A 23,027-nucleotide genomic window follows, 5' to 3' on the forward strand; every position below is an offset into this window, starting at 1 on the left:
TGTTATCCTGCCTTTGATTGAGTGACAGCCTGCCATTATCTGCACCAACAGAGTCATAAAGCTCACCTGATGACTCTGATTCACAGAGTGAAACAAACAACAGTTTCCTGTCGGGGAGGAAGCCAAGTCTCATGGGGGCCAACCAGAAGAAAACAAGATGCTGCAGGAGAGTCAGGATGTTTTCCAACGCTCACAGATGGTAAACATGAAGGTTTGGAGAGGGAAGAAGGGTTCTCTAATGGAGTTCTCAGAATTAGATCAATTACCTGAGGTTTCTGTGGTTTTTACCTGGACCAGCAGAGTCAAGCTGATCACCTAAACCAGAAGCACTCCTTCTCTCTTCCCTGTATCTCTGCGCTTTCATCTTAAAGGGATATTTCAGTGTTTTTGAAGTGGGGTCGTATGAGTTACAGTACACTATTGCTCCTGTGCTGCCTGAGGCCGGCAGGTAAGCTAGGCTACAATACTCTGCAGACGGGGTCGCCTATTTCATGTGATTTCACTAAAGTTGAGAAACTATGTTCCAGGCACTCATCACGGTGCAAATGCATGCACCAGTAGAAAAAACATGGAGCTCTTCAGTTTGCCGTCAGTCCTTGTTTTGGGACTATTTTCAGACGCACCTCTCAGACCGGTGTTCTTCCGCTGCATGAGCACGGATACACGCCGATCAGCTGTTTGGATCTGTCTGCACTTTCAGGATCAAAAACCACAAACTGCAGAAACAAGTGATCCTGACAGCGACGATGACATGCCGTTTACTGTGGACACAAGAGGATCCCTCTATGAACCAGAGTCTACAGAGGAAGAACTCCTGTTCAAAGAAGCAGACCTCCTGTAAGGCAGGGAACTCTGGATGATGAGTGATGCAGACTGGAGCCGTATGTGAGCCGCTGCTGGTCTCCTCTGATTCAGAAAGGTCCTGAAGTTGTCACTAAGTCCCTCTCCTGACAGCAGAAGCTCTCTGGGTAGACTCTGATTCACCACCAGGTAACTTGGGATCTCTCCTGCTCACTGGTTAGCACAGAACTTCCTCCCCTCTCTTCTTCTTCGTTGGTACGTTGGGTCTGCATCCTTCATCATGCAGAGTTCCCTGCCTTACAGGAGGTCTGCTTGTTTGAACAGCCGGGATAAAGACAGGAACGTCCCATCTTTTAAATGTGCAGAGAAGTGAGTTTAATTCACTCTAAAGACCGAGACCGCTACTTGATCCTGCTACGTGCTTGTTGATCCAAACAGCTGATCGGCGTGTATCCGTGCTCATGCAGCGGAGGAACACCGGTCTGAGAGGTGCGTCTGAAAATAGTCCCAAAACAAAGACTGAAGGCAAACTGAAGAGCTTCAATTGTTTCTACTGGTGCATGCATTTGCACCGTGATGAGTGCCTGGAACATATTTTCTTAACTTTAGTGAAATGACGTGAAATAGGCGACCACGTCTGCAGAGAATTGTAACAAACTTACCTGCCGGTCCTCTGGGAATGTTCTCATTAAAGGGGAAGAGCTCACCGGCACTCATTGTGGCTAACAGGAGCACTAGTGTACTGTAACTCAAACGACCCCACTTCAAAAACACTGAAATATCCCTTTAAGGAGCCCCGCACCACGCTCCTGGTTTAATTAGTCAGTGATGCAATAAAAAGGGAGGATGATTGACAGCTCTGTCGACCAATGAGGCTCCTGCAGCATCACTGAACTGGAACTAGAAAGAGAAACAGAGTCTGATCTTACCTCCTGTGTGATTCCTCCAGCCACAGGCGTGTAGGTGACTCGGTACTTGTCGACTGGTCCACCGGGCGCCGTCCAGGCGGCGCGGAAGGAGCGGTGGGTCACCTCCGAGGTCACCAGGTTGGTGGGTGCCTCCAGTTCGAGCGCTGAAGAGGAAAAACACAGGAGCTGGAATGAGATCTGACATGTAGAGTATTTCACACTGTGAACCCTGCCACTACAAATCTGCCCTCATGGTGTCTTCCTCCTGTGTGCCGTTCATCATCTCTGGATTTCCTCTTCAAACTGATTTACAGCCAATGTCAAAGTTTCCATCAGCGATCCTTTCATAGTCAGACGTAACGCAGGACGTCAGGACGAAATAAGCGTCAGATTTATCGTGTTACATCCTGTTATTAAAAGAAGAATTCATTTGTGACTCATGGAGCTCTTTTTACAGCGAAGGGTTACAACGATTACATCATTTGTGGCGTCTCCTCGTCAACCATCACGAGCTTTATCGTTCAAAAAGCAGCTGTTCAGAGGAAGTGTCATTACGCTGATGTCTTCACTTAGAGTAATGGTTTTGTTATGAGCAGAGCAACTTTCTCACCCTCCAGCACCTATAAACCCACCGAGAGCCTGCAGACACGTTCTTAAATATACGGCTGTCAGTCTGAAATTCTTGGAAAGTTTGAAGAAATTCCAGAGAAGTAAAACTTCATCAGTGACTCCGAGGACGGGTGTAAATCTGACTCAGCGGTATTCAAAGAGAAACCTCAGATTGAAAGGATTTAGTCTCATATGTTATATATCTATTCATGGCAGACAATCACCGGGGGAAGGTTTTCAGTCTGGACACCTCTACCAAGCTGCTTTTTAAGGCGTTTGGACCGGTGGACCCAGGGTCTAAATTTAGTTCAGGGGTAGATAATCTCCCCCCTAAAAAGTCCCTGCTAGGGGGGTAGTACTTTTCAAAGGTCCCGGGACTTTCAGGGGGCGGGGCCTGCAATGCTGAACGTGTCTGATTGGTAGATTAACCTCAGTGTTTTTATTCCGCCCTCCGTCCACAATAACATCACACACATCTGTGATTCTCTTGATTTCTCTTTCTTTCATTAGTTTTTATTTGTTCTATCTTTTTTGTATGTGTGTGTACTTTTCAAAAGAAGAAGCTGTGATTCTCCGGGTCAACTTTTTTGCCATTTTTTTTTTTTCATTTTGTTTTTGCCAAAAAAAAATCTTTTTTTTTTTTTTCAAAAAAAAATTCAAAAAAAAAAATTTCTATTGTTTTTCTTCAAAATTTTTACTTTTCAAAAAAAAATAAATTCAAAATATTTTTTTTTCAAAATAAAAATGTCATTTTTTTTTTTTTTTCGATTTTCTTTTGTCAAAATTAATTTTTTTCAATTTTCTTTTGTCAAATTTTTCCAAAAACCATTCACAGTCATTGTTTTTTCCATCTGTGATTCACTTGATTTCTCTTTCTTTCATTAGTTTTTATTTGTTCTATCTTTTTTGTATGTGTGTGTACTTTTCAAAAGAAGAAGCTGTGATTCTCTTGATTTAGCAGCTTGTAACAGTAGTCGTCTCTCAGCCCACCGTGAATGCGTCTCTCCTCCCGGTGTTCCGCTTTTAAAAGTGACCCTGTAAACTGGAGACCTTCAGCTGAACGTGTCAGTGTTTGTGGAGTTTACACAGCTGTTGAAACACAGAGGGAGTTCCTGGGAATGCAAACTAGTTTAGTTTTTATTAAGATTTCAAAATATCCTCATCAGATATTTAATGATGGTCTAAAGACGTTTATGAGGGATGCATTCGGCTGAGAGTCTCCAGTTAACAGGGTCGCCGTTTAAACCAAAACACCGGCTGATCTCTGCGATCACGGCTTTTCGAGTTCAAAAGGATTTTAAAGCCGTGTTGAAACGTCTTTGCTACTCGCGCTTATCTCCTCTCACGTGTTGATTCAGTGAATCCATCTGTGATGAAATATAGCACCATCTAAAACAGACCAGCTGAGTCTCTTCATGCTAACAGGCTAACTGTTGTGTTGCTCATAATGATACCTGCCTGTCCGTCTGCTTCTATGGTGTCATCTGTGATGAATGGCATTCCTCTTTGTGTTACTGCCCTCTACTGGTCTGGTGGTGTAGTGCATTTACTTTGTTTCCTCCATACGTCACTGGCCTGATTTACACAATCTACCCGGGACTTCAGCCCGCGGTCCAAACGCAGACAACAATGGGGGACCAGGAACCTTTTAGTTCAGGGGGAAGTAGTTCTGGGGGCTAAAAGACCCCGGGACTCTTGGTCCAAATGCACCTATAGTCGGGCTCATCACAACGCACAGCTTCAGGTTCGGGGACCAACCTTCTTGAGAGGGGTTGGACCCTCTTCTTTGGCGGAGGGCAGGTGTGACCCAGAGACTCTTTAGAGACTCTATCTCAAGTGGAACTGCTTCTTGTGCTCTCATGAAACCTTGATCTAAGCTCTGATCAGTGTGACTCGACAGGTAAAGGTGTGAGGATGCAGAATGAGCCTCTCCTCTTACCTGGTCCTTTGACGCTGTTACACAGGTTGGTGGTGAGGTCATCGACCACGTCCAGCATGAACTGGAAGTCATTGACGTTGTACATGTGGATGTCATCGGGGTCCGTGGCAATAGCTCTCAACTCGTTCTCGTCAGCGTTCTTGACACCTGAGAGCAGAATGTACGATCAATAAAGAACCATGGACACATTCTGTCCATCAGGCTGAGTTAATAATGTCTAAGGCCCTTTCAGCAGAATCCTCTCATGCAAAATGTGCAAATTCAAGACACTCAAAACTCTTTGCAGGCAACAGTTCTCACCGATGGCGTAAAGCTCGATGCCGCTGTCCCTCAGGCTCTGAGACTTCATGATGATCTCGTCCTGGGACTTTCCGTCAGTGATCAGGACACCGATTTTGCGTGAGTCCTCTCGCATCCCCACGCTGGCTTTGAAGTTGTTTTCCAGGATGTAGTTCAGGGCCAAACCTGTAGGAGAGGAGTTCAGACTTTAAACTCCTTTCAGTATGTTGTGACACCTCATCCAAGATCAGACCAATCTGAGGCTACAGGCAGAAACCAAACTTGACTTATATTCACGATGTTCAAACTACAGAAACGCCAGCATACATTAAAGAGCTGCACGGTCACCTGTCATTGTGTTGCCTCCTTTGTACGGCAGATTAGCGATGCCTTCCAGCAGAGACTCCCTGGTCGGGTGGGCGTTCAGGTGCCACTCGGTCTTTGGGTCTCCACTGTACTGAGCCAGACCTGAAGGAAACAAGAGTTTAATGAAAACACAAAGCAACACCTGTCTGCCTGTTTTTTACTCTAACTTGGACCATCTTTTACAAAATAAACTTCCTGCTGTGTTGAGAAAGGCTGAAAACTAGCGATCAGACTTTTTCACATACTTCCTGAAGCATATCTCTAGCACAGAGAGTTTTTGGGGTTTATTTGTGGCTGCTGTGGTGTAAATAGTAACCATGGTGAAAGATTACCAATCTGCACTCTGTCAGGCCCGATCTCAAACACGCCGACCATGCGAGCGATGAAGTTGCGGATGGTTTTGAAGTTGATGCGGCCGATACTCCAGGAGCCGTCGACCAGCAGCACTATGTCGGCCTTGGCTGAGGTCCTACACTGAGTTTCTGCAGAGAGACAATGACGAGGAGGAAAGGCAGGGTGAGAAGCCAAACACAGAGAGACATCTTAAATATGTGTTCAGTTTGATATGAAGAGTTAAAGATGAATGTTTGAAAGTTAGAAATGTTGTGGAATCATGAGGAAAGAGAAGAGGAGCACAGTACATCAAAAACCTTCACAATCACATGTGGATGTTTACACAGCAGACTGTTTTACATTACGTAACACAAATAATTCACACTCCTAACACATTGTGTAACAGCTGTCATTTCTGGATTAACTGCTCTCTCTTCAGGCTCTGTTTTCTCTCTCTGTGTCTTCCAGCACAGAGAGTCGTTTTGGGTTTTATGTCCAGCAGCCCTGTGGTCTTCTCTGAGGCGGCAGAGACGCCGTGATATACGAGGCCTGCTGTCCCACAAAGTTACAGCACATTCCTGCTCCGGGGGCACCTGTAGGAGTGAAAAATAGCCGCCCTTCCTCTTTTCTAGGAGAACACAACCGGGCAGATGCCGGGTGTGATTAAAATCTGGGTCCCTGTGTGTGCAATTGAAAACATGTTAGGAGACAATCAGTGTAATTTTGTGTTCTTGTGCAGCAGACCGCAGACACTGACGCTTAAAAGAGCTGATTTGGATCCCTCTCAGCAGTCTGTTCAGATTTCTCTCTCTGGTAAACAACATGCTCCCGTCCCTCCAACGTTCATTAATAAGAACAGATGTCATAAACAGCGGCAGCTTGAAGAGGCTTCTAATACTCTGCAGACGACTGCTGGATCTGAGGAGAAGTCTCAACACAGAAATATCTGGCTTTGACTTTGTGACTCTGGGGGTGAGATCACGGCTGTCCTGCAATAACCTGGAGCTGTTCAGATGTTTGGTTTCTGGAATCACCTTATTGATTGTTTGCTCCAGTTTGGTTCTGGTTCGGTTTGCTTGAGTTTGGTTCTGGTTTGGTTCTGGTTCGGTTCTGGTTCTGGTTCTGTTTCTGTTTGTTTGAGTTTGGTTCTGGTTTTGTTCTGGTTCTGGTTCTGTTTGTTTGAGTTCGGTTCTGGTTCGGTTCTGGTTCGGTTCTGTTTGGTTCTGTTTGGTTCGGGTTCTGGTTCGGGTTCTGGTTCAGTTCTGGTTCAGTTCTGGTACGGTTCTGGTTCAGTTCTGGTTCAGTTCTGGTTCAGTTCTGTTTGGTTCTGGTTCTGGTTCTGTTTGGTTGAGGTTATGTTTGTTTCAGTTCGGTTCTGGTTCGGTTCTGGTTCGGTTCTGGTCCGGTTCTGGTCCAGTTCTGGTCCGGTTCTGGTCCAGTTATGTTTGATTCTGGTTCGGTTCTGGTTCGGTTCTGTTTGGTTCGGTTCTGGTCCGGTTCTGGTTCGGTTCTGGTTCGGTTCTGGTTCGGTTCTGGTTCGGTTCTGGTTCAGTTTGGTTCTGATTCGGTTTGGTTCTGATTCGGTTTGGTTCTGATTCGGTTTGGTTCTGATTCGGTTTGGTTGAGGTTCTGTTTGGTTCTGGTTCTGTTTGGTTGAGGTTCTGTTTGGTTGAGTTTGGTTCTGGTTCTGTTTGCTGTTTATGAACCCTAACCCTAACCCTAATCCTAACCCTAACCCTAACCCTAATCCTAACCCTAACCCTAACCCTAACCCTAATCCTAACCCTAACCCTAACCCTAACCCTAATCCTAACCCTAACCCTAACCCTAACCCTAATCCTTACCCTAACCCTAACCCTAATCCTAACCCTAACCCTAATCCTAACCCTAACCCTAACCCTAACCCTAATCCTAACCCTAATCCTAACCCTAATCCTAACCCTAACCCTAACCCTAATCCTAACCCTAATCCTAACCCTAACCCTAACCCTAACCCTAACCCTAACCCTAATCATAACCCTAACCCTAACCCTAACCCTAATCCTAATCCTAACCCTAACCCTAACCCTAACCCTAATCCTAACCCTAATCATAACCCTAACCCTAACCCTAACCCTAATCATAACCCTAACCCTAACCCTAACCCTAATCCTAACCCTAACCCTAACCCTAATCCTAACCCTAACCCTAACCCTAATCATCACCCTAACCCTAACCCTAATCCTAACCCTAACCCTAACCCTAATCCTAACCCTAACCCTAACACTAACCCTAACCCTAATCCTCACCCTAACCCTAACCCTAATCCTAACCCTAACCCTAACCCTAACCCTAATCCTAACCCTAACCCTAATCCTAACCCTAACCCTAATCCTAACCCTAATCCTAACCCTAACCCTAACCCTAACCCTAACCCTAATCCTAACCCTAACCCTAACCCTAACCCTAATCCTAACCCTAACCCTAACCCTAATCCTAACCCTAACCCTAATCCTAATCCTAACCTTAACCCTAACCCTAACCCTAATCCTAACCCTAACCCTAATCCTAACCCTAATCCTAACCCTAACCCTAACCCTAATCCTAACCCTAACCCTAACCCTAACCCTAATCCTAACCCTAACCCTAAACCTAATCCTAACCCTAATCCTAACCCTAACCCTAATCCTAACCCTAACCCTAACCCTAACCCTAACCCTAATCCTAATCCTAACCCTAACCCTAACCCTAATCCTAACCCTAACCCTAACCCTAACCCTAACCCTAATCCTAACCCTAATCCTAACCCTAATCCTAACCCTAACCCTAACCCTAATCCTAACCCTAACCCTAACCCTAACCCTAACCCTAATCCTAACCCTAATCCTAACCCTAATCCTAACCCTAACCCTAACCCTAACCCTAACCCTAATCCTAATCCTAATCCTAACCCTAACCCTAATCCTAATCCTAACCCTAATCCTAACCCTAACCCTAATCCTAATCCTAACCCTAACCGTATCATTTTGTATTTTTAGTATCATGTCTTATCATATTTAATCCTATCGTTTGTATCTTATTATTTGTATCATATCTTATCATATAATTCTGAATCATATTGTATCGTTTTGTTTTCTAGCATAATGACATTTGTATTGAAACTGAACGTAACATGAGGACGTTTATTTATGTTTTAAAAAATCCTAACCTGTTCTAACAATCGCACCAAAATATCCACGTACTGATATTTTCCAGAGCTTTGTACTAAAAGCTTGACTGAGCCGGCTCAGAAGAGACGCTCTTCTACAATCAAAACATCTTTTGAGAACAAATCTATCTCCATGAAGACGGAGCAGATTCCCTCTCTGTTGATGAAGCTGGAAAAAAAGAAGCTCTGCTGCAGATCAGACTAAAAGCGTTTTCCAACTTGCTTTGCAGTGCCAGTCTAAAATAAGCCACTGAGCACTCTTTGGGATTGTTTGGCCAAACGTTGGAAAGTTTGATGACAACCTAAAAAACAAATCATTCAAACTTTAAATCTCCTGAGAGGGACTGAGAGTTTGTGTCATTTTAAAGTGCCCCCTGTGGAAAAATTGAACATCTAATCTCTTTACTGGAGATTTGTTTCTTCATCTTTCTATAAATGCTTCATGCTACTATCTTATATTTATGTTCAGGTGTCAAGTGGTTAAAGTGTCTTGATTCACTGTCTAGTAGGCGTGCACAGTATGAGGAAAAAATGTGATATGCTAAGATCAGTGTTGCAAAAAAAACTACAAAGTGTGATGGATGACAAAAAGCTGAGAGCATATTTTTGTTGCAGCACATGAAGGACAGTCCTAGCAGCTCTGCCAGACCATGTGGACATGTCAGACAGTCTGGATTAAAGTCTCCACTAAGCAGACTCACATGAGAGTGCTGCAGTTTAAAATATGAGCATCTCTGAGTGAAACTTCAGTGGAACATCTTGGCCCGCTCTCTGCAGGGTGGGCAGTCGGTCACCGTGTCTGCTCTGCATTACGGCTGGAATTCCCGCCCCGGGTGAGCACCTCCTCGGGGTCTTATGAGAAGCATAACATTTTCCTAACTGCCTACATCCCCACAGCTAATGCGCTAGATCATAAAGAAAGTCTGTAATTGCAAGCAGAGCCTCTTTTCCACGCTTCAAATAACATAAAACAAGGAAAAAAATCTCCTTTTTCATGAGCAGAGAAACATTTGGTAAGCAGATTCTGAGAACTCATCTGGAGGCTGATGAAGATATATGTTTCAGGCGATACCATTAAAAGGAATTACATGGTTGAGTGGTTGTTCACACAAATATGCGGCCAGCGATGTGGTCGGGAAACGTGTCCAAATGGGCAATTTATAAATGTAGGTGTCAAGACTTCAACACGGGTCTTTTAGCTGATTCGACTCCACATCAGACTCCAAATGAGATACGAGCAAGACGAGGAGACGCGAGCCAAGACACTCAAAATCATTTGTACTAATCATAATCAGCTGCATCGACTGCGGTCTGCGACTGTGATGTTAACTCCCCACGACAACTAATAATTCATCCTTCTGGCTCTGATCTGAACAGCGATTGGGATTCAAACCACCGCCACTCTGAAGCGACTTGGATCAGAGAGTGTCTGGTCTGCAGGCCTGCTCTATAAGCTGCTAATGGAGCATTGGTGGAGTCATCAGCTTTACCAGAAGTATCCAGAGGAGGAGGCTCAGGAGCATCCATGAGGGTCGTTTTCTCCTCTCCAGCCAGCGGCATACTCTCTCCTCCGTCAAACATCCCAAACACAGACACTGTGTACTTTGTTCCCGCTCTGAGGAAAAACACAAATAAATAAACCTTCATTAGACTTTCAGGGTCTCAACTGAACACTGTACCTTTAAATACCACACACTGTACCTTTAAATACTACACACTGTACCTTTAAATACTACACACTGTACCTTTAAATACCACACACTGTACCTTTAAATACTACACACTGCACCTTTAAATACCACACACTGTACCTTTAAATACTACACACTGTACCTTTAAATACTACACACTGTACCTTTAAATACTACACACTGTACCTTTAAATACTACACACTGTCCCTTTAAATGCTACACACTGTACCTTTCAATACTACACACTGTACCTTTAAATACTACACACTGTACCTTTAAATACTACACACTGCACCTTTAAATACTACACACTGTCCCTTTAAATGCTACACACTGTACCTTTCAATACTACACACTGTCCCTTTAAATGTTACATACTGTCCCTTTAAATGCTACACACTGTCCCTTTAAATACTACACACTGTACCTTTAAATGCTACACACTGTACCTTTAAATACTACACACTGTACCTTTAAATACTACACACTGCACCTTTAAATACTACACACTGTACCTTTAAATACTACACACTGTACCTTTAAATACTACACACTGTACCTTTAAATACTACACACTGCACCTTTAAATACTACACACTGTTCCTTTAAATACTACACACTTAACCTTTAAATGCTACACACTGTACCTTTAAATACTACACACTGTTCCTTTCAATACTACACACTGCACCTTTAAATACTACACACTGTCCCTTTAAATAATACACACTGTACCTTTAAATACTACACACTGTACCTTTAAATACTACACACTGTACCTTTAAATACTACACACTGCACCTTTAAATACTACACACTGTACCTTTAAATACTACACACTGCACCTTTAAATACTACACACTGCACCTTTAAATACTACACACTGCACCTTTAAATACTACACACTGTACCTTTAAATATTACACATTGCACCTTTAAATACCACAGACTGAAAAGTTAGGTAAGCTCACCTGAGTTCCTCTAGAACCACTGTGTTATCGTAGGGCCCAACCTTGAGCTCCCCAAGGTCAATATCATTCCCAGTGGGGTGAAAGGTCACTTTGTAGCCCTTAACATCTCCAGGCGCTGGATCCCAGGTGACTCTGAAACTGGTCTTGCTTGGCTCTGAGGTCTGCAGGTTCCTGGGAGCCTTGTAGGGCGACACTGGAATATAAAGAAGCAGGCCAGAACTTTAGGACCAACTTGTGCGGATCAAAAAGTGAACACATCTCCAAGTCTTGGTGCAGGTTTGAAGATCAGCCACACCACATTGAAGCCAGTTTCTCATTAGTCCATAATACAATACCTTGAACCTGGTGTCATTGTTAAGTAGCCCAGTGTCATGCTGTGTGTTAGTAATGGTAGCGTGTGGTTTAGCATGTGTGGTTTTAGTGTTCTGGTGAGATCTAGTGTGAAAGTATTCAGCGTAACGAAGTCAGTCCAGAAATATTATTATTGGTGGAGCAATGGAATAAAAACTGCAACCTGGGTGACAGAGTCCCTTTAGTTTCCAACGCAGCAGGACACGTGTTCACATTCACGTTCAGAATAAGTGACAAAACTGTCAACACGCCAGTTTCATACTCGTCTGTTACACTGACAGACGACTGGAGGACGGCTAGTGGAGATGTATCATCAGATATTCATCAAATTAAGGAGATTAAGGGAGCTTAAGGTCAGATATGTAAAAACAGTTCAGAGTGAATCCTCACATGAGAGGTTATGAATCCTTTTTCACGTGTCCGAGCCCTTTGGATCTGTCACATATGAGATTTTGCAACACTGAGTAATGGGTTGACAACTGAGAAAGACAGATTTGGCAGGAGGCTAAGAAATGTTTCCCCAATTTGAGACAAGCTGCTCCAATATCCAATCAACATGAAGCCAAAAACAGCTCAGAGGTGCACCGAAGACACCCAAGAATCACATCTGAGAGGGTTTTTATTTAGAGAGGGATTCAAAGAAGCAGCTGGAGCTAACTCTTCAATATATACTTCTTTAGGTATTTCTAAAACAACCGCTTTGTTGGATTGGACACCCTCCACTCTGGGAATGGGATTAAGGATTTATAAAACAGACAGAATCTGAAATGACGTCTAATTCTGCTGTAAAATTCTGAGGCTGATTTATACTTCTGCATTGAATCGATGGTGTAGCGTACGCTGGGGGTCCGCCATAGACTGTATAAAATATGGACGTAGTCTCCGTGACGTCACCCATCTGTTCCTGAGCGCTGTTTTGAAGCCAATCGACGGCGGCAGCCATATTGGAAATGTGGAACTCAACCAGGCAGTGTGAGGTAAAGGGGCGGAGTTTGAGCCTCTGAGCCAACAGCTATGTGTTCCCAACCGGGAGTCACGTCAGTCATGTCCTTATTTGGGCAAAAACTGGTAATCTTAATATCTTCTGAACCGTCACGTTAGAAACGTACAGTGTGTGCCGATAGAGAGATGAGCTTCGTAGGGCCAAGCCGTTTTTTAAACCAGGCTGTAAACATGTTTATTAATGCTGCAAAGATCGTCTCTTTGAATGGGTGTGTATGTGGTTTCCTGTGTTTCTGCAGCCAGCCTCTAGTGGACGCTCGAGGAACTGCAGTTTATAACACTTCCACATGGGCTTCATCGTTTGAGACAGGAGGTTGCTGCTTGGGGTCCTCGTAGCTCCCGTACCTAAGCAGAGGCCTACACACGTAGCTGACGTGCACCTCCTCCAAAATGTAACTATACAGGAATAAATCCAGCTTGTCTTGTAGACAGAGAGTTGTTGAAGCAGTGTTTTTATCTGTCTTAGATTATGGTGATGTGATTTATAAACATGCTGCAGCTTCAACTCTAAAACCCTTGGACTCTGTTTACCTCTCTGCTCTCAGATTTATAACTGGTGACAGATCTGACACCCATCACTCTGTCCTGTATGAGAAGGTTGGTTGGCCCTCTCTTGAGTAAAGGAGGAACCAACACTGGCTTTTGTATATTTTTAAAGCACTGGTTGAAAAGCTCCCCACCTACCTCACAGACTGGTTGGAATGGAATTATGGATCCTACGGGACTCGCTCCTCTGATTGGCTCATTTTGAAAGTCCCCCGAGTTAACACTGAACTGGGTCGATCAGCATTCTCCATTGATGCCCCTAAATCATGGAATACCCTCCAGCAGACTTTAAAGCTGACATCCATTCCCTCTTTTGCAGAATTTAAGACTTTGATCTCAGACCACTGTGTCAATGCCTTTTTGAGAATAAATAAAGTTTTTGAATTGAATTGAATTGAACTACGTGTAGAATCGATGCAGACTGCAAACCCTGTGATTGGTCCGCTTGGCGGCATTGTAAGTCCCGCATTTCCAGCACTTCATGGATCCCCGCTCATTGGCCGTGTATTTCATCTCCTCCTCTCTCTTCTTCATGTAATCATGTCTGTATGATAAACAGCAACATGTATCAGCTGTAGATTAACAGAACACGCTCTGAATCTCTGTGGAAAAGGAAACAGAGGTCGTAGCGGGGCCAGAAGCAGGCGACCGGCTATCAGAGAGACCACACTGCCCTCTAGTGTTTCGGAGGAGGATTGCTGCGCGACACGGACACATCGAAGCACAAGTATGTGGTGCTCATGTCCGCGTCAGCTCCTGCTGCGTGGAGGCGATGCAGAAGTATAAATCCGCCTTCATTGTGGAGCTCTAACGGGTATTCTTTGGTTTTCGGAGCGGGCCTCAAGTGGACACTGGCGGAACTGCAGTTTTTTAACAGCTTAATTTTTAAACCTCGTGGTTGCGGTTTGGGATCACCATTCTAAAGGCTTGGGTCGTTCCCCATCTTGTACTTTTTGGATCATATCTAACTAAGAGGGAGGTCACCTCAGCAGCAGGTTTTTTAAACTTCCTTCCACCAATGACTGAGCTCAGCTTTAAGCCTCTGTGTTGAGATGGACATGTTTCTGCAATGTGCTGTCTGTCAGAGGGTTGAATTATGGACCAACGTACGTGTCGTTCCTACTCCTTGCCTTGCTTTTCCTTCCCCGCGCTTGTAGATGGGGTGAACGGAGATGTCGTACGTGGTCATGGGCTGCAGGCGCTTCATGACGGTGGAGGTGAGCGTCCCGGGGATCCTGAGGACCATCTCTTTCCCTCCACCGATGGGAGTGTACTTCAGACGGTAGTTGACCACCTTGCCCGGCGCCGGCATCCATGTGACCTTCATGGACCGCTCGGTCTCGTCGGACACGGTCAGTTTTTTACCTGCAGCGGAGGCTGTGAAGAAAAAGACACACCTTTAAAACTGAGTTCAATAAGCGTGCAGTGACCTTGATTATTAATATCACACTAGGTCTTTTCTTTTTTTGGGATTACTTTATTTAAACTTAATGCTCTGAACAATTAAAGGCTTTTTAAACAAGTCCTTGACTCAAGCTAGTCTGCCCGAGGAAGAGGACCTGTTGGTTAGGATGAGTGCAAATCTGCAAGTCTTATTAAAAGTCACGATGTGTCGGTCACAAAGCCCTCGACTCCTGTACGTGAACGATATGAGCCGGCTCTCGCTTGACAGCTGGTTTCCTTTATTCCCCTTTTTATAGTTTTTTAATAAACGATGGAACATCCTGGCAATGACAGCCAGGACAAAGGAGACACCACCACTGAAGCGGCAGAGGAACTATTAGCAAGTCTTAAACGTGCATATGTGGATACCGGATGGGATGAAAGTCTCTAGTGTTTCAGAAGTATCCTGGTAAACTCTGAATGTTTGGAGGACTAAACATAAGCTGTAGCTAACAGTGGAGGAGGCTATGCTACCTAACCCAGCTGTGCTTTGTTCTGAACAGGACAGAGGAGACTTGATGGCAGGAGCTTAGAATCCCTACATCACATATAGCATGCTGGAAGACTAAACAGCGAGCGACGCCAAACCTGCCGCCAACTGAAAGTTTCATGGTGAATAAAACAGATCTTTATACCCTGGCGGAGGAACACCGCGCCTGTTTTCAATCCTCAAAGTCAACTTTTCATCCAGTTCTCTGATTTTTCAACTACAAACTTCCAACCACTCTTTTCCTTCAACCATCAAACCTCCATCAACGGGTCAAACTCAGCCAGTTCATTGTTTCTGTGTGCACAGGGATGAATGTTTTCCCTCTATCAGCTACTTAACAGCCACAAATGTTTAGTATAATCATCTAAACTCTGAAAATCATCTCTTCACAGTCACTTTGTATTTATGAACGCAGACACAAACGTTGAGTAATACCATCAGTGAACGTTATGAATTAGGCGACTACCCAGAAGTGATCAAAAACCACATTTTCCTTTTTCCCAGAAACAACCGAACCTATAAAATGAAACCGACTTCTTCCAAAGATCCTGCAAGTGATTAAAAAGTTTGTCAGGGAATAATATGTATATTTAATGATCCTGAGGAAAGCTTTCAGACTTCTTGATTTGACTCTGGAGGGTTTTTATTGGGAGGAAAAACATTTGGCGTCCAACTTTTCATTGTGTCGATGGATTTAAACAAATAAGAGCAGCTGGAGATGTGAAAGGTTTGCTGGAGCTTTAAGTAAAGAGAAGGATGTTAGTGTGTCCTCATGTTGCTTTGAGTTGGGTGGCCTGTTTGCATTGATTTGGACCGTTTGATTTCCCATGTGTGCATATAGAGCGAGGGCCGAGTCGACGTTTTTACAGCGTGTGTGTCTCTGATGCTTTATGTCAGGACACACACGCTGCAACAACAAATAATGTGAGTTTACTCCACAATCTGCAATCAATGCCTTCATTTAAAGTCAGATTACTCTCATTGACGAGGAAGCAGGAACCCTTTAGGAGAGTGCCAACCGTCCGATTACACGAGCGCTGAAATCAGTTTGTTTTGGTGCTAAAAGGAAGTCCACGTTGGCTCCGTCTCCTCTGACCTCATACTCAAAACAGAGTCTGTTCTGTGTGAGAGCTACACAAACTTTAGAGTGAAAACTTCCCTTCAGAGGGTTCACGACCTGACCACACATCATCCAAACACCTGGACTGACACTTGAAGGCATGCAGAGGTTACAGAGGAATAACTCATCTCTGCACCTTCAGCTCATCCTGACTTCACCGCTAACTTCACAGGAGCTGCTTTCCCTGCAGAAATACAGTTTCCTGAGAGACAAGAGGAGCTGCTGCATCCTGCTACGACAGGGCAGAGTCGACCAAACTGACATGGAACACTGTCCTCAGTAAAAGACAGCACTTCACAGTGACGGGTTCTTTAGTAGGGTCCTTTTGGAATTCTATCTGACAGAGTATATCACAACAATAACAACTGGTGGAAAAGTTCAAGTATCTTGGTGTAGTTTTTGACACCAATCCCATCTTCAAGGAACATTTAAAAAAAATCTCAAATATTATAAAGTTCAACCTCTCAAATTTCCATCATATAAGACCTTTTCTCACTTCACCCCTCCATCACTGCTCACATTAGGGAGCTTGAGAACTTCTGTACCTTTAAAAAAACACCTAAACATTAAAAACAAACCAGTCATGAACACATGAATAATCTGTTTTCTCACTTGATGCCCGTTCCCGAGGCTTTGGACTCACCCTCCATCCAGTTTTTATAATGTCACAAACATTGTGTATGTAAATCTGTTTGTAAGTCAGTTCCTGTAGTGTCCTGTTAACTGTTAATGACATCCTGTCATTTTAAAACTTGTTGTTTTATGATTTATGTGAGTACCTGCCTTAGGACCACGGATGAAATTTAGCTCTTGTGCTAACTCCGGCATATTTACATTGAGGCATACTGTTGAAATGCTGATTAATGTGCATTGTCCTAATCAAATAAACTCAAATTAAACTAAATTAAATTAAACAAGAGGTGCATTTGGACCAAGAGTTCCGGGGTCTTTTAGCCCCCAGAACTACTTTACCCTGAACCAAAAGGTTCTGGAGTCCCTGAGCTCCCTTGTCTCATAGGTTCCTCTTGCTGTGGACGTTCTTGACTCCAGCTGATACGGAACTGTTGGACAACAGCTTCCACTACTCGTCTCATCAATATCACAGCTCCCTCTCTCTCTTCATCTCCCTCTATCCCTCTCTCCAACACGGTCTCAGCAGATGTGTGTCTAACATGAGTCTGGTCCTGCTGGAGGTTTCTGCCTGTTAAAGGAAGTTTGTCCTCACCGCTGTAACTAGCTAAATACTGCGAGGTGCAATGCTCATGGTCTTGGTGTTGGGTCTCTGTTCATAATTTGACATAGAGTGGTCTAGACCTGCTCTGTTTGTAAAAGCGTCTTGAGATAACGTTTGTTGTGATTTGGTTGTTTTCTTACCGTCAGTAGTTTCCTGTCCGGTGAGCGTCTCGCTGTCTTTGTGACCGTAGGCGGCGACCACAGAAACCTGGTAGAGCGTCTCTGGAGTCAGACCGTCCAGCACCGTGTTGGTCATGTCTCCCGGCACCGTTTTCTCTCCGGTCTCTTCGGAGAACTGAGACTTCCACCGAAGCCGGTACATCTTCACGTTACCGGGCGCTGCCGTCCAGGACACCGAGAAGCTGGTGTCGGTGACATCGCCGGTGACCAGGTTCGCAGGTGGACCTCCCTCTGAAACAACAAGCAAAGACTCCACTTATTATGGGGTTTGTTTTTGCACCATAGCACCAACCCTCAATGAGCTGCAGAGGTTTTTTGCAGCTCACCTGTGACCTCCCCGTGAAGTGAAAGAGCTTTTTATATCATGTGGCGTCACACAGGCTGAGCTGCTCTAACACTCTTTCCAGAATTTGTCAGGTTTTAATTTTGAATTCATCCTCCCTTCAAAACAAAGAAACCCTTTGGATGTTCTGGTGAAGTGGAAACTATTAAAAGACCATGGAGTGGACAGAAGAGTTAAATAAGTAACCACAGCTTTAAGAGAGAGACAGCTGGAGACTTCTGAGGATATTGTTAGTCATTTCTGCTTCGTTAGAGAGTGCAGAGCTTTGGGGGGGGCGAGAGGAAAGACACGAGACGTGTCACAAACTCAATGAACTCAGGGTAAGATCACTCTCAGTCTGCTGTTTGGACCATCCAGTGCTTTCTGTATTCTGGGGTATAATCTGCATCCTGTGTTGGGATCTTCATCTTGGCTGCCTGAAGTCATGGTAAGTCTGAAAACAGTCTCTCCGTGCGCTGGTGACCACAGGTAAAACAAAAAGAGAATAACACTGAAACCCAGTGTGCCTTGTTGAAAAACAACCAAATAAAAGACACCAGAGTTTCTGTTGTTTGTGCATTCTCCACAAAGACAGTTCCTGCTGTTCCCCCGTCATTAAACTCCAAACATCGGGTCAAAATAAGGGATATATAATCCAGGGAACTATTTCCACACCTCTTCAATTTAACCATTGTGTAAGTGACGCACTGACATCAAGCTGCAAAAATGAAGCTGGCTCCATTGTACACAGTTAATGAACCACACACACACACACACACACACACACTTCTCTCACACACACGACCTCAGCTGAACTCGGTCAGACGCCAAAGACCTTATAGGTTTGTTTAACTCAGTCGTGATCCAGCCGCCACATTCAGACATATGTTCGCTCTCTCACACAGACAGAGCCGTACGTTGGAATATCTGAGTGATGGAAGTATTTACAGAAGGTGGCAGACAGGCGCTGGAAAGACTGAGGAGCTCTTTTCCACAACGTGATAATTATTCAAAAACATCAGATCCGGCTCGTATAGAGTCACGACAGTGCGCCTGAAATATATCACATTCCTGCTTCTGCCAATTGATACAGATCTGATGAGAGCGGGGGGGAAAGGAAAACACCAGGCTCAACCGATGTTTATGGATGGAAAAAATGTTTCTGGACTCCGTTCAAGACAACAAAATTCAGGACACTTCAATTAAGAGGAACACCAAAGAGGGCCAGAGAGTCAAACTGCACAGGCTGTTCTTATTAACTGTTCCTACTTATACCTATGAAGGCTAATGCAACCTAATTAGTAAATAACCCACAACATTGTGAACCAATTACAGCCCATCTGCAGACACTCAGAGACTTCCAGAATGTGAGGAGTCAGGTGATGTGGTAGAGAGACAGATAAAGTCTGATTGGGATGGCGGGATGGGGGACTGAGTGGGTCACCAAGAAGATCAGGGTTTGAGTCTAATGTGGAACAGAAGCTAAAGTTGAGATCAGGACTGGAGCTGAGTTGGCTTAAGTTGTATTTATACATCAGGGGTCTGTCCATAATGTGTCCTTGTTTGTCTTTTGTCTAACAAATAAAAAATAAATACAAATAAAAAATAACAATACATATTTATATATATAAAATGTATAACATTTAAATTAAATTAAATTAAATACATGCCTAAAAAAAAGGAGTCTATCCATGTTGTACTTTTTGGCTTTTGGCTTTCAAAAAAAAATGTAAATATATATATGTGCAATATTAAATATCTAAAATGTGAATGAAATAAAATAAAAATTAACTGCCAAAAAAAATGTGTCAGACCATATTGTGTCTTTTTTGTATTTTGGCTTGCAAATAAAAAGTAGAATAAAAAATACATAAAATAAATAAAATTAAAATGAATTACCTGGCTAAAAAAAGTCTCAGGATATTATGTCTTTCTTTTTCTAAAGCCTTGCAAATTAAAAATAAATTAAATATATATAACATATGTGAAAGAAAATAAAATAAAATAAAGTACCTGCCAAATAAAGGAGTTTATCCATATCATGTCTTGTTTTTTTTGTGTCTTGCAAATAAAAAATATAATATAGAAAATATAGAAAATTAAAATGTAATTAAATTAAATTGAATTAAATTAATTACCTTCCTAAAAAGTCTTGTCTTTGTTTTTTTATGTCTTCCAAATAAAAAAAATAATTAAAATATTTAAAATTAGAAAATAAATGACCCAAAAAAAGAGTCTCTCTATCTAGGCACCATTGTAAAGCACATCACTCGTGGGGTACCCCAAGGCTCAATGCTAAGACCCCTCCTCTTCCTGCACATGCTTCCACTCTGTCCTCTGAACCATCACTTCCATGTCTTTTCTCATAGCTGCGTCCATGATACACAGTTATTCCAGTCATTAAATCAATCATCAAATCTACCTCAACTCCCTCAGAGACTGTCTTCAGTAAAACAACAATAAAACTGAGGTTTTCGGTTTTGGGCAGCAACATGCCAGACACCAGATCAACACAGCTGCAGCTGACACTTTCAGAAAGAACAACTGGCAGCAGTGGCTAAATAAATCACTCTCCCATCATGTGTGCGTGATAGTTCTAACAATGACAACCAACAGCAGCCTCTGGTTGGAAAGATGAAGCCATCGCAGAAGTGCAAAAAGCTGCAGTTCCTCGAGTGAAGAAGCCAAAGAATCCTCATTAGGTCATTTATAAAAATGCATGTTTACATCATAAACGTATCCATTATGTTAACACAAGAGTAAGGCATATATATCTGCAGGATTAAGGCGTAATTATGACTGACAGGTGGATGTTTTGTAGCTGTGTGCAGGGACGCCAAACCCCCGTCTCAGTGTCGCTGTCACACAGTCTCCACCGCACAGACGCCACTGCAGCCATCATTAGAGGGATGACTGGGATCTCTGCTCGGCTCCACTGCCACTTTCTATCTGCTTCAAGGAGCGCTGTCTCTCAGAGCTGGAAGTCAAATATTGAGGCTTTTGAAAATAAAAGCCACAGACAGCCATCAGATGCGAGTGTGGAATATAAAAACGCCGCCTCAAACCTATTTTTTCCATAAACTGAATCTGAAGACAACCGCAGAAAATTGAATTCAGTTTTGAGTCGTTTCCATTCGTCTGCATGTCTCCTTCATCTGTCTACCCATCCCCATCATCCACCTTTCTAATCCATTCCTAACTACACAAGGGCTTCATGATATTTGGGTCAACAGCTTCTTCTGAGACTCTAAATGCACCCCACGATAAATGTTAAACTCTCCATGAAGAATGGGCGAACTCCATCTAATGAAGAAGCCTGTGCAATAAAAGTTAAGCATGATTCCAAGAAATCATGTCCTCCATTCTTCAGCACCTGAACGCCACATGCTTCAGGCCCAGCTCAGCCTTCTGTATGCTCTCTTAAAGATTTAGTAAGCTGGTCTCTTCAGACACAAAGCTGGATGAGGACTCTCCGTCTGGGACTCCCTGCTGCTGCTGAAGTCTTACAGTCTCAGTGGAAAGTCTCTTGGCGTTCTACTTTGTGTAAACTTGGCGACTCGACTTGTTCCATCTACCAGCCGCCGTTTAGGGAGAGTGATTGCAGTTTGTCGAGCGGGTGGCCCGGGTTAGGAAGGAAAATCAGACTTTGGTGAGTGGCTGTTGGTTCAAGTCATTAACACCAGCTGCCTCAATGTGGACCCTGAGACTCTGAGTATCACCCAGCTGACAAGTTACTTTATATCTGTGGGTAACGTGTTTATCTGTACGTCTATATGTGTTTGTTGTATTTCCATGTCCAGGTAAACGTCTGCTTTATGATTGAAGGGTGTGAGTTTATGTTTGACTGTTGTTAAAGTTTCATAATGTTTAACTTTTGTTTATATTTGGTTGTTTGTGTCTATTTTTGGATAATATTTACATTATTGTACTGGCTTTGTTGTTTATGTAATATTCTTTAGATGTTGTTTACATTATTGTTTTTCTTTAGATGTTGTTGAAGTCACTTTTTTCCTTCGATGTTGTTTACATTACTGTTTTTCTTTGGATGTTGTTGACATTGTTCTTCTTTGGATGTTGTTTACATTATTGCTTTTCTTTGGGTGTTGTAAACATTACTGTTTTTCTTTGGATGTTGTTAACATTACTGTTTTTCATTGGATGTTGTTAACATTACTGTTTTTCATTGGATGTTGTTAACATTACTGTTTTTCATTGGATGTTGTTAACATTACTGTTTTTCATTGGATGTTGTTAACATTACTGTTTTTCATTGGATGTTGTTAACATTACTGTTTTTCATTGGATGTTGTTAACATTACTGTTTTTCTTTGGATGTTGTTTACATTACTGTTTTTCATTGGATGTTGTTAACATTACTGTTTTTCATTGGATGTTGTTTACATTACTGTTTTTCTGTTGTTGACATTACTGTTCTTCTTTGGATTTTGTTAACATTACTGTTTTTCATTGGATGTTGTTAACATTACTGTTTTTCATTGGATGCTGTTTACATTACTGTTTTTCTTTGGATGTTGTTAACATTATTGTTTTTCTTTGGATGTTGTTAACATTACTGTTTTTCTGTTGTTGACATTACTGTTCTTCTTTGGATTTTGTTTAAATTATTGTTTTTCTTTGGAAGTTGTTAACATTGTTTTTCTTTGGATGACGTTAACATTACTGTTTTTCTTGGATGTTGTTTACATTATTGTTTTTCTTGGATGTTGTTTACATTATTGTTTTTCTTGGATGTTGTTAACATTATTGTTTTTCTTTGGTTCTTGTTAACATTACTATTTTCTGTTGTTGACATTACTGTTCTTCTTTGGATTTTGTTTACATTAACATTTTTCTTTGGATGTTGTTTACATTACTGTTTTTCATTGGATGTTGTTAACATTACTGTTTTTCATTGGATGTTGTTTACATTACTGTTTTTCTTTGGATGTTGTTAACATTATTGTTTTTCTTTGGATGTTGTTAACATTACTTTTTTTCTGTTGTTGACATTACTGTTCTTCTTCTGATTTTGTTTAAATTATTGTTTTTCTTTGGAAGTTGTTAACATTGTTTTTCTTTGGATGACGTTAACATTACTGTTTTTCTTGGATGTTGTTTACATTATTGTTTTTCTTGGATGTTGTTTACATTATTGTTTTTCTTGGATGTTGTTTACATTATTGTTTTTCTTTGGATGTTGTTAACATTATTGTTTTTCTTTGGATGTTGTTAACATTATTGTTTTTCTTTGGATG

General features: G+C 42.5%; 1 protein-coding gene across 1 annotated transcript in view; it reads right to left on the minus strand.

Annotated features, from left to right (window-relative positions):
* col12a1b (collagen, type XII, alpha 1b) overlaps positions 1-23,027 on the minus strand; it is a 148,630-nt gene that overhangs the window by 98,230 nt on the left and 27,373 nt on the right. Inside the window, exons 14-22 of the mRNA XM_034700056.1 lie at positions 17,412-17,681; positions 14,095-14,361; positions 11,086-11,278; positions 9,913-10,037; positions 5,235-5,384; positions 4,885-5,004; positions 4,558-4,722; positions 4,258-4,404; positions 1,731-1,873 (exon numbers count right to left, since the gene is read on the minus strand). Of these exons, the coding sequence (XP_034555947.1) occupies positions 1,731-1,873; positions 4,258-4,404; positions 4,558-4,722; positions 4,885-5,004; positions 5,235-5,384; positions 9,913-10,037; positions 11,086-11,278; positions 14,095-14,361; positions 17,412-17,681 (1,580 nt within the window). The remainder of the gene's footprint in view (positions 1-1,730; positions 1,874-4,257; positions 4,405-4,557; positions 4,723-4,884; positions 5,005-5,234; positions 5,385-9,912; positions 10,038-11,085; positions 11,279-14,094; positions 14,362-17,411; positions 17,682-23,027) is intronic.

Source organism: Notolabrus celidotus, chromosome 13 (assembly GCF_009762535.1).
Source record: "Notolabrus celidotus isolate fNotCel1 chromosome 13, fNotCel1.pri, whole genome shotgun sequence".
Taxonomy (NCBI): domain Eukaryota; kingdom Metazoa; phylum Chordata; class Actinopteri; order Labriformes; family Labridae; genus Notolabrus; species Notolabrus celidotus.